Genomic DNA, 14,713 nt, shown 5'->3' with positions numbered 1-14,713 from the left:
AACTCTGCTTCAAGAGTAGAGGTTTTAATGTAAGCTTTTACTATCAAGACAGTTTGTGACTTCTCATATATTTGGAAGCATTTACTGGAGAAAGGATAAACACATAATTTGCTGAATAACTCAGTAGCTTGGGGTTGAATGAGGCAAACCATTGCACTTCAAAGACATCAAAGCTTTTTGTGATTGGGATCATTTTAAAACACAGTAGTAGTGTACCATCTTAGATCTTTTTTACACCAGAAAGTAAATGAATTTGTTTTCAGTCGCTCTTGGAACAACCCAAAACTTAGATTAAATTAAGAGGATGCAGGTCTAAACAGCATAGGCATAACACCTTGATCCCACTCAGTTTGAGAGGGTGACACACTGAGTAACTGTACTTTGTCTGGAGTTGCAGGGCAAAGACATGTACCTTATACTGGAAAATGACATGCTGAACCTGATTGACCCCATGGACCGCACAGTTCTTCATTCACAGCCCATTGTGAGCATCAGAGTCTGGGGTGTGGGGCGTGACAACGGCCGGTGAGTCTGCAGTCTCCTTATCCCTCTTGACTTGGTGCTATTTCTGTCTGCTGATATAGAGTATAGATACACCTGGAACAAGATAGGTATGAGACCTATCCGTTTGATTGATTAATTGTGTCCCAGGGGCTAGAAGAAGGTGGCCAAATTCTTCTTTTTCTTGCTGGTGTTACTTTTTAAAATCCCTGCTTTTCATAGCATGTCACTTTAATGTGGTTTTGCTAAACCTGTATTGAGCAAGCCTTCAGATTAACTCAGCCAGGTGCATAAAACTGCACATGCAACATTACTTTGTTTCAGATATATATAATATTTTTAATATAAAACCATGTTTGCAAATATGTCTCATAGTATGTGTCTCCTGGCTATGTAAAAGATGCCTTCCTGCTGGTCCAAGTGAAATGCACTACTTACACTCTGACTGTATACATGAGTTTGTACTTTATTGGGATATTTGATTTGATGGAAGAAAAAGCTGGTTTGAGAGAAAAGTAATGGTTTTAAGCCTTTACTATTTCTTAAAGATCTTGATGCAAGAAAATTCCTTAGGGTGTTGCAGAAAACTAAGGTTTGTCCCTGAAACCTGCCTGCCTGTGAGCTGAAGTTCTTCCTTGCCGTTGGGAGCAACCACAAATGCATGCTGAAGACCTGGAGGTGGCCTTTCCTTAGTTTTCCTTCCTGACTGATGGCCTTTTGGTAGCATCCTTGTTTGTCGTGTAACATTGCTGTGGGAACAGGGTTGCGAAGGTGTCTTGTTAGAGCAGGACAGCGAGCTGTCTCCCTGTCCTGTTGAGCATTTTGATGTATCAAAAACATTGCCATTCATGTTGAGTTCTAGGATCTTCCCACAGTACCCATCCTGACACATGGGTAGTAAGGATTGAATAATGCTAACAAGCTGTTGCTTTTCAGTTCCATGCATGATTATTGAGATATGTGCAATAGTAGGTTGTTTTGGGGGTTTTTGTCTCTGACTTTTGATGGGAAATGTCATTTTTGGACCTGAAAAATCCCAATAAAAGATTTTCTGTAACTTTTTTTAAACCCCCCCCCCCCCGCCCAGGTTTCTGATTATCTCTGGCTATGATTTCCAAAACAAAAGGTGACTCAATTCCATCTTTCTAAATTTCTTACTTTAAATGACTGATGGTTGGGTTTTTCACTTCCATTGGTACAGTTTTTTGAGAGACCTAAAAGAGACAAATCGAGTTTGAAGTGGTGAGAAATAAAAAGGTTTTAACTTCTTATAAATAAACCATTGCAGTGCTTTGTTCATCTCAGAAAATGAATGCATTGCACATTTCCCGTCAAGTCAGATTTTGTAGTAGTTTCCTTTGGTCAGGAAATAAAGGGAGCATCATAAGGGGCACCTAAATGTGGTGCAGAGTGAAGGAAGCCAGCTTTGCTTTTTGCTGATTTTTTGAAGTTCTTTTTTTCAATATTTACATTTCTTTGGGAAATAAAATCATTTCATTATGTTGTTTATAAAATAAGATGAGTCACATTTCTCCAGGCTGAGTACCTTGTTCTCCTAAAGACAGAACTTGTCGTAGAAATATCGATGTTGAAAGGGGACATCTAAGAGAAACATGCCTCTTGCGATCATGTGGCACCAAAATGTTCTAAGCTGTTGGTGAAATGTATTTGGGGGTGGGAGGCAATAGCAGACTCTCCTAGATGAACGTAAGCCCCATCAGTAGGACAGGAGCTGGTGGGAAAGGTTGTATGTGCAGGCTGTTCTGCCTGCTCTGACCTATGGATCTGTCATGGTATTCTGCGACATTTACCAAAAGCTATGTACAAGGCACAAGAACTAGCATTTCGGATCCCACTGTTGCCCATTTTCATGCCATGTTTGGAGGACCAAAGATGAATTTCAGTTCTGTTGACACTTCTGCAGAAACTCATGTCTCTACTAAGAAAAAAAAATACTTATGAAATATGTGGGAGAAGTACAGGTCCAAGTTTAAAAAAAACAAACCAACCAACCACACAACAAAAAAAAACCCAAAACAAACCCAGTATTCTCCCTCTTGGTTATAAAAGGTAGAAGCTGCTTCTACTGTTTTCCTGAGATTTCATTTGTGACGCTGACAGTACAGAGAATGTGGCAGAGCAAATAAACTAATCTTTTCTCATATTTCTACTGTCAAAGAAGCAGTTGGCCTTTCTGAGGTGAAAGTGTCATTTCTTGTTCCTAGAGAGCATGACTTTTCTTGATTGTTTGCTGTAAATAACAGCAAGAAATAGTTTAATGAAGGTTCAGTATATAAACACACAATGAAAACCACCCTTAATTTTTCATCTTCTGCCATAGTAACATTCTTAGCCACTTATTATGGAACTTGGTTTTTTTCATCATAGGAAGTTTGATTTCTGACCTTTCCTATTCTTAGCCATTTGTAAGAATTTTGATAGATGCTTTTACAGAAATTTTGTGTCCAGAATGACTTTCAGGACTGAAGCCCACTCTTTTTGAAGTGTAGCTCGTTTAATGCTTTATTGACCCACTTAAAAAAATTGAGATTGTAAGAAAAGCAGTGTAGCTGTTATTTGTAAGTAAAGTTAGACTACGTGTGATGCTAAATAGCAGAAGATCCAAAAGACAAACAGAAAGAACAAATTTATGACTGAGTAATGAGAGGTACAGTGTGTTTTGGGCGTAGAGGGGTTCAGTACAGGAAGCACGCTTTGAAGGGAAGGGTAGCATAGATGCGATAGGATTTGCTGAAGAAGCAGTAACACACACACAAAAAGCATTTGGTGACAGGAGAATCCAAGCTGAGAAAACCATATTGTTGAGCTGGAAATGGCACTGCATATCTTTTAACGTATACATTATCATGCAGTTCTTGGGCACATCCTGGTAAAATTACACATTGGTCCTGAGATGAAACACATCAGAGCCATCCACTTTTTGCAAAAGCAGCTTGCCATGATTATGAATTTGCCATCATCAGAGAAAAGTGAGGGAATCGCATTGCTGCTTTGGTGGATTAATTGTCCAGGAAATGGATGAAATCCCGGTTTCTGGGATTAAGCTGTTCCAGAAGTTGTTGCACATGAATTTTGTTAATTAGCTACATTTTCTGGTCCAAGAGCCTGTATAATTTATGGGATTTTTTGTGAAAGGCAGTGTTTCAATTTTAAAATATTGTAGAAATTTATATTTTCCTTGATTTTGAGCTATTTGAACCCCATAACGATCTGTAGGTCCTACTTTTCTCTGTGTTTTGCTTGTAGTAATTTATTCAGGTAGATTTTGTTCTGGAAGATGAAGAGGTTTTCTAATGACACTTGACCATATGATTTTTCTAAGCTGTGCCATAATGAAAAGTTGATGAAATACAGAGGTCTGCTGATGAAAGTTTAATCTGAGGATGTATCTGCTAACTCACCTGAGGCAGAAATGTCTTCCGGGAAGCTGTAATCGCGCTCTCCGTATCTTCTGCTATTATCCTGATCTCCAGAGTTTCTTTTTTTTAACAGTTGTGTGATAAGCAAAGGCTTCATTGGTGTTTTTTTACTTAAGCTGTGTGGTGATTTTGTCTTTCGAGAGGTAGCATCCCTTGTTTTCAATTAATCGGTCAGTAAAGTATGTTTGAGCTTAAGAAAGGCTGGAGCGCCTTCGTAAAATCATGAAGAAAAGCAGGTTCCCACAAATTTATGGTTATGCATGTATATGTGTAGACTCTGAGTCCTATGTTTGGTCTGTATAGATGGGCATTAAAGGAAAATAAATGTACTGTATCTGTCCAACCTTTTGGCAGACTTGGTTTCTTCGGTAATACCATGTGCTTTTTAAAAGTAAATTCCACTGTACTCTACAATCTTCCTCTACTGCTGTACTGACAACAGAGCTGTGACGATTCATTTAGTATTATTTGTAAATAAGAAAAGTCCTCGCACTTGCTTAAATACTGATTTCAGTATCAGTAGGGTCATTGTCACGTGGATGATATGTGGTATCACAGGCATATCAGGGAATAATTGTCAGTGCTGTGTTTGCTTCTTAACAAGCCACCCGTGACGTGTTTTTTTCTGGGCTTTAAAAGCATGTTGGAAAATATTAGCCTACTGAAGCTATACAAGGGTTGTTCTTTTTACTTGAGAGCTGCAGGACTGTACATTAATCATTCCTCAGGTTGGGTTTTGTCTCTCCTTCTTGACTGCTGGTGCATGCCCTTTGCTTTCTGAGCAGCTTGCTAGCAAGGTCGAGAGAAAAGGTAATGGCCCATCAATTTTGTGAAAGAGTTTCCATTAGCAGATTTCCCTGAATCCTCCTTTATCTTCATTGCTGTTCCACCAATCCAAAGTCTACCTCAACTTTTAAAACCTCTATGGGGCTTCTAATTGCCTGCAAGATCAGTTTTTTCTCTCCTGGTGTCTCCATACAACAGCAGTCTATTCCAGCTGCAAAATTCAGGGGTTAGGTGACCAGGAGGGCTGCAGGTGGGTTCAGGAGACAGCTTTGATGGGACTGAATGTGGAACTAGTTACTGGATGGTGTGGGTATGTGGCATGTTGGGCAAAACACATAGCATGTGTCTTTGTTCATCCACCGGCTTTGTCACCTCATAGTGCGGGTTTTTCTCTACAGTCCATGTGTTTCCCTGGCAGGATGGGGGGGGGGGGCACAGTTGCTCTTGGTTGTTAAATGACAGAGGGGCAGATTCTCTGGTACTAGGGCTTTCTCATCGTAGGCTCTCTGCCTAGACAGCGTGAAAGCATTCCGCTCCCTCCTCTGCCCTAATAATGCCCGTTTTGTCAGGTGGTGGTGGTGAGGATCTCTGCATCTGCGTGGATGTCCGTTGCCCTGCTGCTCTGAACTGCTGCTGGTTTTCTGCTGCAGTAGGTATTAGGGAATAAAATGAGGCTGGGAATCAAAAAGGGGAGAAGGGCGGAGAGGACCACTGGATTAAAGAAAGTAGGACACCAAAGATGAGGCTCAAGCTGCCTCAGAAAGGGGGAGCAGCTAAATGAATAGACACCCCAAGTTAGATGGACATAATCCTGTAAGGCTGGAAGAGAAGAAAGTCCCAACAACAAAACAGAAATGACCTGAGCTCTGTTATCTCAGGAGGTGCTAGGGCAGGAGCTGAGAAAACTACTGGGGTGACATGAGTGAGAAAATGGGACAAATCTGTAGAAAATGAGGAGGAAATGGTGTAAAGTGATGGCTGAGATTCTTCAAAATACGGTGAATTAAAAATGGTATCCCGTCTTGCTGTTTCAACAGCTAAATAAAAATGGCCTGGTTTGAGGTGTTTAACACCTACGCTGTGCACTATGCTGTGTGCCGCAGGATCTCTGTATATTCGGTATCTTTGAAAATTAGATGTCTAAATACAGATTTAGGAACCTTTCTCTAGACACCTGGAATTGGAAATTTTCACTTGTGCAACAACTGCTGCTGTAGGTTTCATGTTTTCTTTTTAAGTTTTGAGCATGTGTCAAGCTAGGAGGGATAGTGACGTGGCTGGGTGAGAACTGGTTTGTTAGAGGACAGAGAGGGGGTGATGGGGAGGGTGGAAGCTGTGCTGCAGGTCAGGTGCCTGTCTCGGCGCTGCGGTCTGTATTTCCTAGCTGAGACTATGTAGTTACAGATACTGTCTGGCTTGAGCTCCAGTGCGTGCCTGTCATATGGACATGAGATTTTAGGAGGGATACCTTTCCTTGATTAGACAATTAAAAGCTAAGATAAGTATCGACAATATATACAAGTTTAGTGTGGTTGGGATATCCCGGTGTATCTGTAATTTATCATTCGTCTTTTCATAAAATATTTTGTGTACAAGTAGCGCAGCATCAGGCTTCAGTGATGTAGTGTGGCTTGTAATAAACTGCATCGTTCAGGGAGGTCTTTCTGGATTGCCTTCCCTTTGAGGCGATGATTGAATGTGCTCTGAGATGGAGTCTTTCTCTGATTCTGTGAGAGAAGCTTATCAAGCTGTACAAGATAATGAATAATAAACTTTCTCTTCTGCATTAGAGACATGGTCAAGAGAAGCAGAAAATAAATTAAAACTGAGATGGTGTTTGCACCTGCTCTTCTGAAAAGATAACACCCTTCAAAGAAGGTGTAATTCCAGCTGAACTCTTCAAATTCTGAGACTCCATTAATCAATATTGCCTATTCCCCTTGGTCCCTGTAACCTTGGAATAGGGACAAAACATACAGTGATGAATCATGTAAATGGGGCATAGGTGAGGGATTACACTGAAGGAAGAGGATTTTACAGGCTTTCCTGATCCGTATTCTTAGCTGGTTTGGGGTTTTTTGGGTAATCTTTTGCTTTCTCCTCTTCCCTAAGCCAATTGCGAATGAATATCCTTTTCTGTATGTTTTGGTAGCATTTTCCCTTCTCGCTAAGAAATGGTTTAGGTGATTATTTATAAAAACTTTCCATTTATATAAGGCTTGATGTTACTGTTTGCAAGTGCAGTGCATTCTAGGAGGGGGTAGTGAAACAGTACAGCTGTGACGGGAAATCTAGTCAAGCTTACAGAATGAATGTGTTTTCAAGCAAATATAGTTAAGTGGGTGCAAAAAGCGGTACATGTGGATTCTTACTTTGATTAATGAAACTGGTTTATTTTAGGTTCAGGATTTAACATGAGAGACATGCTAGACTGAAGACGTGTTGAAATAGGCCCATATTAACTTGAAATAAGCACCCACAGTTTTGCACCCACGAATGGTTTTGTATCAGTAGTGGCTTCAACTGTGTTAGGGTAACATTGCTGTGTCCTTTCTGCCTGGTGCCACTAATGAGATCAAAAATGATTACTTGTGACAGTGAGGAATTTTTCTGTGTTACAGATGAGCCTTGTGAGCAGCTCAGGTACTTACAAATGGTGGATTCACTCTTTGATAGCAGCTGAGAAAAAAGGATACGCTTAGGGAGAATTTTGGCCATGGAGCTATAGATACTTGGTAATCTTCGAAAAGCTTGAATGCAGAAACAGCACTTGAGAAGCATAGTACCAGTAGATTAGCACGAGCGCAGAGCAACTCACAGAGCAAGGGAATTGGGACAAACACAGAAAAGGAGAATTGTAAGGATTTATGTGGGAAGGAAAACAGGACAGGAACAGAGAAGCCTGTGAAGGAGAGTTCAGGGTAGTGCTGAGGCATTTGCTTGTAAAGAAGTGGGTAAAGTGACAGGAGGCTTCCCTTCTTGTTAGGAAAAACAACCCAACAACCATTTAAAATGTGTCACTTGTTCTGCTAGTGGCTTGAGCGTGACAATGAGTGTTTAGTCACCTTTAACACAATTCTGTTGAAATATTTTATTGTAGAGTGTCTTTACTACTATATATTGTTCTTCAGAAAATAATGGAAAATACTGCATATAATTTCATTTGGGAATTGTATCTAGTTTTTCTTCTGGGAGGCAGGCTTTTTCAATAGCATTTGGAATTGTTCAGCTGTAAAACTTCCAGTTAAGACAAGTGATATGTCTAAACCTGGACTACAAATAACCACTGTGATGTAATCAGGTTGTCTCGATTAATAAAAAAAGATGGCATATTGACTGAATCCCTGGCTTAAAGTCTTTATACAAATTTGTGCTAGAAAATCTCTGCGTGTTCGCTATGATTCTAGCTGTGAAACGCTTTAGAATACAGCCGGGGTGATCACTGAACCTAAGTGACTATTGCATAAGTCCCTTGAGAATAGCTTGAGCCACCTGTGAAAGTGTCTGTGGCCCAGAAGAGCTATTGACTGCCAGCTTGGGGTGGCAATCTGATGCTTTCTTCTATTATTCTTTTAACTGTATGTTAATCAAGCAGATAACGATATCCAGGCTGGATTCCAATAGTTAAATGCTGCTTTAACTCCTTGGCAGTGCAGTGATGCAAGTGATGCAAAAAGCAGCTGTTCTCTGGCTTCCTAGCTGTGGACAGAAAACATCTCGCAGGCTGTCTGCAGCCCTCCTTGTTTTCAACACCCAGTTAGAAGCTTTGGTCTTAAGTGATGATCAAAGGTGGTTTAAACTTACTTACTTTGCCTGGTCATGCACTTGGGTGCGTACACAGTCTGTTACTTCCTGTTAACAGAAGCTATGCTAACCAAAAATTTATCCTCCTTCCCAAACCAGAGTCGATTGAAGGCACCTGCCTTTCTTTCACGCCTTCATCTTCAGCAGCACTAAAGTTAAACGCTTAGTAACACATCACTCAGATTATGTGTCAGCAGCAGGGACTGGGTATAGAGGAAGCCACCTATGGACTAAATTTTCACAACAGAATTAGTCTTTGACAGCCTTATGAAAGCTGTCAAATAATATCAATTCAGTAACACTTTTCTTAAAAAAAACCCCACACCACAAAAAACTTTACTGTGTTCTTGCATTCTCAAGACCTAGTCTAGTCTAAGATCTCTATAGCAGATGAGAGAATACCAAATTAGTCCACTAGTGATTTCACTTTGCTAGTCTAATGTATATTGAAGCTGTGCAGTTAATAGTAAGGTAGGCATACAAAAAAACTTCCTCAGGAGATAAGCCACAGGTTGCATAGACCACTGAAGAAGAAAGCAGTGTTTTAAGAAAAATTGTGTTAAGAATACTTAGAAGCACCGTGCTGGCCGAGATGTTCGGTACCAGCTCTTTGTTACCTTGATTATAGTGTGTTTCTATGAGCAGTAATAGAGTTTTCTGTCATGTGGTGGCTTACTTGAAAAGGTCAGCCTTCTCTAAGGCATGTATTTACTACGCTTACTGTTTTCTATTGTAGGCAAAATTCTGACTTCCTAAAAATTGTTACTGTATCAGGAAAATAATTTCTGAAAAAGTAATTCAGAGGAGAAAATTTACTGTGCAGTGGAAAGAGTTTCATTCAGTTATCTGTGTTACACTGCTTAATGAAATGTGGGACATCTACAGCTTTCAAATACAGCAAATTAAAAAAGAGAAGTACAGAAAATGACCTGTCTAGCTCTGCTTCCTGTCCAAACTGTTTATGCCTGTACTGTACTGGTGGATTAGAGAGAAGCAGGATGCTTCTGTATATGCCTTTACTGTGTAAATATTTATATCCACCTACATAAGTACACTTTTCATGTTTGCATTGGTGTTACACTCCTGATATCAAGGGAACTCATGACTTTTCTACGTGTTTGTAGACCATTTAAGGTCTTCTGGAATTTGGTGTGCTATAGTAAAATAAGGTCCAAATTTTGTCCTGTGTCTCTTAAGAACAGTCACAAACTTGACCAAACTGCACTAGTATAATAATTTGGAATGTGCCTCTCAAATATAAGAGGATGCTCTTGCTATCAGCTTACCACTTCAATTATTAAATATCACATCTGCCTCGGGATGCTTTGTTAATGTGTGCTACTAGCTGATTGTAATTCAAATATTTATATGTGGTACATCTTGATGTAAATCATAACATACACTGTCTTATCCCAGGCATGTATTTAGAAAGCATTTTCACTTTAGGTTTTTAGTTCTGAGAATGGTATGTTGGCCTCTTGTGACATGGGCTCCCCCAGGGAAAAAGGTTTTGTCAGTGGTATTCGGCACGATTTGCCCTCTGGCAATGGAGGTAGATCACCTACTAAAGTCTCTTTGATACATCCAGATTGATTAGCAGAAACTTGAACACTAATTTGAGCAAGCTAAAAGATTTTTTTCCTAACAGATAATTAAAGTATCTTAAACATTTAGGTGTTTTTTGACTGACTGACTTGTTTTGGTATTTAGAAACTGTTACATGAACATCTGGTTTTTTGAGAAGAAAATTGTGCTTAATGACATTGAAAAAAATCTGTACGCGTTATATCTCTTGTGGTGATGGTCTGGTTCACATAAATGCTGTTCATCTTAATGCCATAAAAATAATTTCAATTTGTAATTTGAATGATGCATTAAACATGACACTCAATTGTCTCTAGAATGTCAATATTTTACTGCTTGAAGTTCCCATCTCCCCACCTTGATTAATTTGAAAGCTAGCTTGTTGTACGCTTGTGGGCCCCCTGAGTCTGACCAAATTCCCCTTAAAATTGATGGGAAGTTTTTTATTAACTTCAGTATGAGTTGGTTTAGTGTATAACTTACAGATGTGGAAAACCAGGATACTGTTCAGCAAAATCGGTGTAATACCTCTGGGAGTGCCAGGATGGTGTAAATACTATTTCTCTAGCAGGACTGGGGGTTCTTGTAGAAGAACAAAATAGCAGGTGGAAAAGTAAGGAGCCTGCTATGAATCTTAGAAGATGAAAGTATGAATAAAGTATGAAAGAGTTTGAGGTCTGCAAGGTGGCTGGCCTTAGTATTTGACCAGGTATTCTGGTGATCTTACGTTTAACATCAGTGAAGTAAGTGAATCTTTCTACTTCAGACAAGAACAAGAAAGCCAGCTTGCCTGTGTTCAGGGATACCTGTTATTGACATGTGGCAGTGTTTGGGATGATGCTGTATTTGTCAAGAAAATCCAGAAAGAGGAACTGTGGACTACTCACAGGAAAGCTTTTCAGCAGCTCAGACTGGAAGGGACCACCTGGATCCTTATGGCCTGTCCTCTGCAATTGCAGACAATCTCATAGCAGTTAAGGTCCTTCTTTTGGTAGGGTGATTGCAGGTGTGGTTCAATTTGCTAAGGTCGTATTGAATTGCTTTTGCTCTGTAGTTGTGTATCACCAGTCTTTCTTCATTGATTAAGTAGTATAAACTTTACGTGTGTATCTCCAACAATGTAGATACATGTTTAAAATAAAAAGCACCCGCACCCACAAGAAAACAGATGCACTGTGATTTATTTATTTGTTTGTTTGTTTATTTTTCTTTTTAGGGGGATACTTGTGTATTTTATTAGGAAAATTGTTTTTCATCTCTGCTTTTGCTCAGCTGCCATCAGGAACATAATGATTAGACAAAGCAAACTGAGCAATTGCTCTTGCCCTCTATTAATTTATGAAGTACATATGTGGCTTCAAGGGCCTTAGTTTAAAAACCAAACAAAGCTCTTCTGAAATACTGCCAACCCAGGCATTCATAAATGGTATATTAATTTTGTCACTTTTGAGCCTTTAGGATTCAAGGTAGTATTTCAAACTTTTTTCATCCATCCGTCGATGCTGGGTACTTGTTTTCTGGTGTGTATGGAGATTCTCATATACCTGCCTGAATCCAGGATTTACACTTTTATGAAATATTCCCTCACTCGTCCCTCACCTTCTCCTCTCTCTTTTTGAAAATAATACAGAATTTCAGATAAGTTAGAAGGTTTGGCACTGCTGTTGCTGCTTATAATTTGTGAGGAAAGTCGATGATCAAAACGATGGGAGGTTTTAAGCTTCTAGGTTGTCAAAGATTGAACAAAATTTTGTTGTACTCTTGAGTTTTGCTAAAAGGACTAATTTTTTGTTTCCTGGAAGTGTCAAAATATTTTGCTTCACAATAGGATGGATGCCTCAGATTAGCGAAAGGCAGGGCAAGCTTGGGAAATGCTGTTTCTTCTCTTGTAGGGCAGAAGTGGACCTTGTGAGTGCTGCAGGTGCAGAGGCTGAGGTGCAAACCTGCTTCTGCTTTTATCTCAGGGGTAGGACTACAAGGCTACAGGTCTGCAAGTGTGAGCCAGCAGCTGCTAGGGGTAATCACCTCTCTCGTTAACTGCAAAAATACACTCTTGGCCTCACAACATGAATTTGTTGCTCTAATATGATTTTCCTTTGTTCAAACTGAAATAAACTGCAACCTGAATCCAGGTTCCTTTCTTATAAAGTTACTTGCTTTTTTCCTCAACATTTTTTGTATGTAAACCCCTTGGATCCAGTCCTTGCACACACTCAGGGTGAGTATGAAGATCTCAGTGGCTGATAGTGGTTTTGTTTCTTTAGTCCAGCCACTTGGTATTTTGCTCTGAGGTAAAGAGCTTCTGGATTTCATTTACTGGGTTGCCCTGCTGTTCACTGGCAGTTTAACCAGAAAATTGGGCACATGATCACTGCTGAGTGTGTGGAGATGTCCCTGGATTCTTTGTGGTGCTAAATACCCACTCCCTGATGATGAGCTTGGCTGGACGTGGTCCCCAGTGAGGGACACAGGCTGCGGGTACACAGCCCAGCTGGGGACCCATGAGAGGGCAGCACCTGATAGCAGGGAGAGGCTGGAGCAACACCTGTTGCATTTATACACCAGGCATGCCCCCAAAGACTCCTGTGGGCTTGAATTTGGCACTTTTGGCAGCGCAGGAGTTGAATTTGTCAGGTCTTTGTGAGCTTAGAGCTCTCCTGGGGCAGTTTTCACCTTGCCAGGGCAGGCAGGCTGCTTGTGACATTTCTGTCAGTGTAAATTTGACCCATTACCTGCTGCAAGTGCACTTCTTTTGCACCCTGTAGGTGAACTGCAATACAGAGATCCCTCTGGGCTAGTGATTTGGCTGCAAGCTCACGGCACTGACTCGGTGGAGTGTTTGTGCTGGAAATTTTTTCACGTGTTTTATGGTGGCAGTTGTTGCTGGGGAGAGCCTGTCAGCCAAACACAGCAGCCAGTGCCAAGTGCTGCAACTTCCATGACAGGTCTCAAAAGTTAAGTTATTAATGATTGTTCTTTAAGACACGGAATTGTGAAAGAAGACTTATGTGTCAATTTCACCTTTCATTTTCAGAATACATATATTTGGCCAAGTAAATGCGAAGGAATCAGAAGTCAGACACCACCAGCCCCCAAAGCCTATACCTAAAATTTTAAATTCGTGTTTGAATTCACATTTTTGGATGAGATGGAGGATTGGTAAAGCTAAGTTCTGCCAGAACAACTGCCACAAGGAACAGCTGTAGTTACTAAGCAAATTGGTGCACGTACAACGGGAAGTTGTATTGGGCCCAAATTGTTTTCCAGTTTCAGACACCGCTGGCCAGCCAAGCATTGGGAGATTTCCTTGTTGCTGGTGGCAGAAGTAAGTCTGTTTCCCTCTTCAGACACAGCAACTAGAAGCAACAAATTTAGAGGGGCAGAGAGTGTTGAGGCAAGGGAAAGGGAAGCTGAAATTCTTTTGACACCAGGGCAAGTTATTTCTCAACAACGGAGCCAGCGTGTTTGTACCTAGCCATGCCATTACTGGAAGGTGTATAGACAGTATGACACCTGACATGGACCAAAATATCAAAACTAACACAGGACTAGAATTTACTCCCAGTTTGTTTACTGGATAGCCAGCTAAAAACTCAAAGACTGGGACGTAGTTTGAATTATACTTATTTTTACAGTTGCCAAAGTTCTGCTGAATCTCTTTTCTTGTGCTGAAGAGAGGCTCAGGGAAGAGTGATTCTCTCCAACAAACTGTTCCAGCATATTAAAAAGGCAAAGTCTGGCTTCTCTCCTTAGAAGCCTTTTAAGTTGGAGTCTGGCATTGTTCTCATGAGTGCTGTTGTTTGGCCAGCTGGAAGGCTACCATATCCTGTTGTATGCTACTTGCTGAGAATAACAGAAAACAGCAATGGTGAGGGTAGTTGTCATAGTTATCAGATCAATTCTGCCTTCATTTGCAACTTTAAATAAATTATGTTGAATGGATATTGGAACCTGGATTTAAAATGTAGTGCATGTATATTTTACTGCATTTAACCAGTTGCAAGAGCTATTTTGCTTGTCCATAAAAATGCCCCTTTCTTTCCCCACATGTGAGTTCCATGTTTGCGTCAAGACTTCCAAGAACTTACTTGTTTGCTTCAGTGCAAAAGTAATTACATGGCCTTAAATTCTTCTTAGCATTGGGCATCCAGCACATCCAAGAAAGAAAGAGTTGGATCTGTTTCTTCTTAGGCAGCATCAACAGATTTGTTTGTTAAATTCCAACCTGTTACTCCCATGGAAATCAGCAGAAAGCTTTCAGGACGGCACAGGTTGTCGCTTGAGCGTTAACTGGCCCTGCCAAGCCTTGATGATGATACACAGGAGGGAAGGAAGGAAGGAACCTCACTAGACTTTCAGGGTGTATTTAGGCAGTGAACAAACATCCTGCTTCCAATGCATCTGTGCGGCTCAAAGAAGTGACTGCCAGAAAACTGCCCTTTACTGCTTTTTGCCCTCTCACATCTGCTGGTGGAAATACCCATGGTCACATTCCATGCCCTGCTTTCACGCACGTTGAGCTCAGCTAGTTTAAAGAGGCTAGTTGGTGGGCGTTTGCCATATTGGCTCATTTTTCCTTGAAGGGGGCAGGCAGGCTG

The 14,713-nt window shown here is 40.6% G+C and overlaps 1 protein-coding gene across 12 annotated transcripts in view; it reads left to right on the top strand.

Annotated features, from left to right (window-relative positions):
- The window catches only part of APBB2 (amyloid beta precursor protein binding family B member 2), a 189,673-nt gene that overhangs the window by 145,946 nt on the left and 29,014 nt on the right, over positions 1-14,713 (top strand). For all 12 annotated transcript variants that reach the window (XM_055796092.1, XM_055796098.1, XM_055796093.1 and 9 more), the window contains one exon: positions 398-525. In XM_055796092.1, the coding sequence (XP_055652067.1) occupies positions 398-525 (128 nt within the window). The remainder of the gene's footprint in view (positions 1-397; positions 526-14,713) is intronic.

This window comes from Falco peregrinus, chromosome 2, assembly GCF_023634155.1.
Source record: "Falco peregrinus isolate bFalPer1 chromosome 2, bFalPer1.pri, whole genome shotgun sequence".
NCBI classification, from domain to species: domain Eukaryota; kingdom Metazoa; phylum Chordata; class Aves; order Falconiformes; family Falconidae; genus Falco; species Falco peregrinus.
Note: the sequence above shows the minus strand (reverse complement) of the source record. Positions and strands in the feature narration are given on the sequence as shown.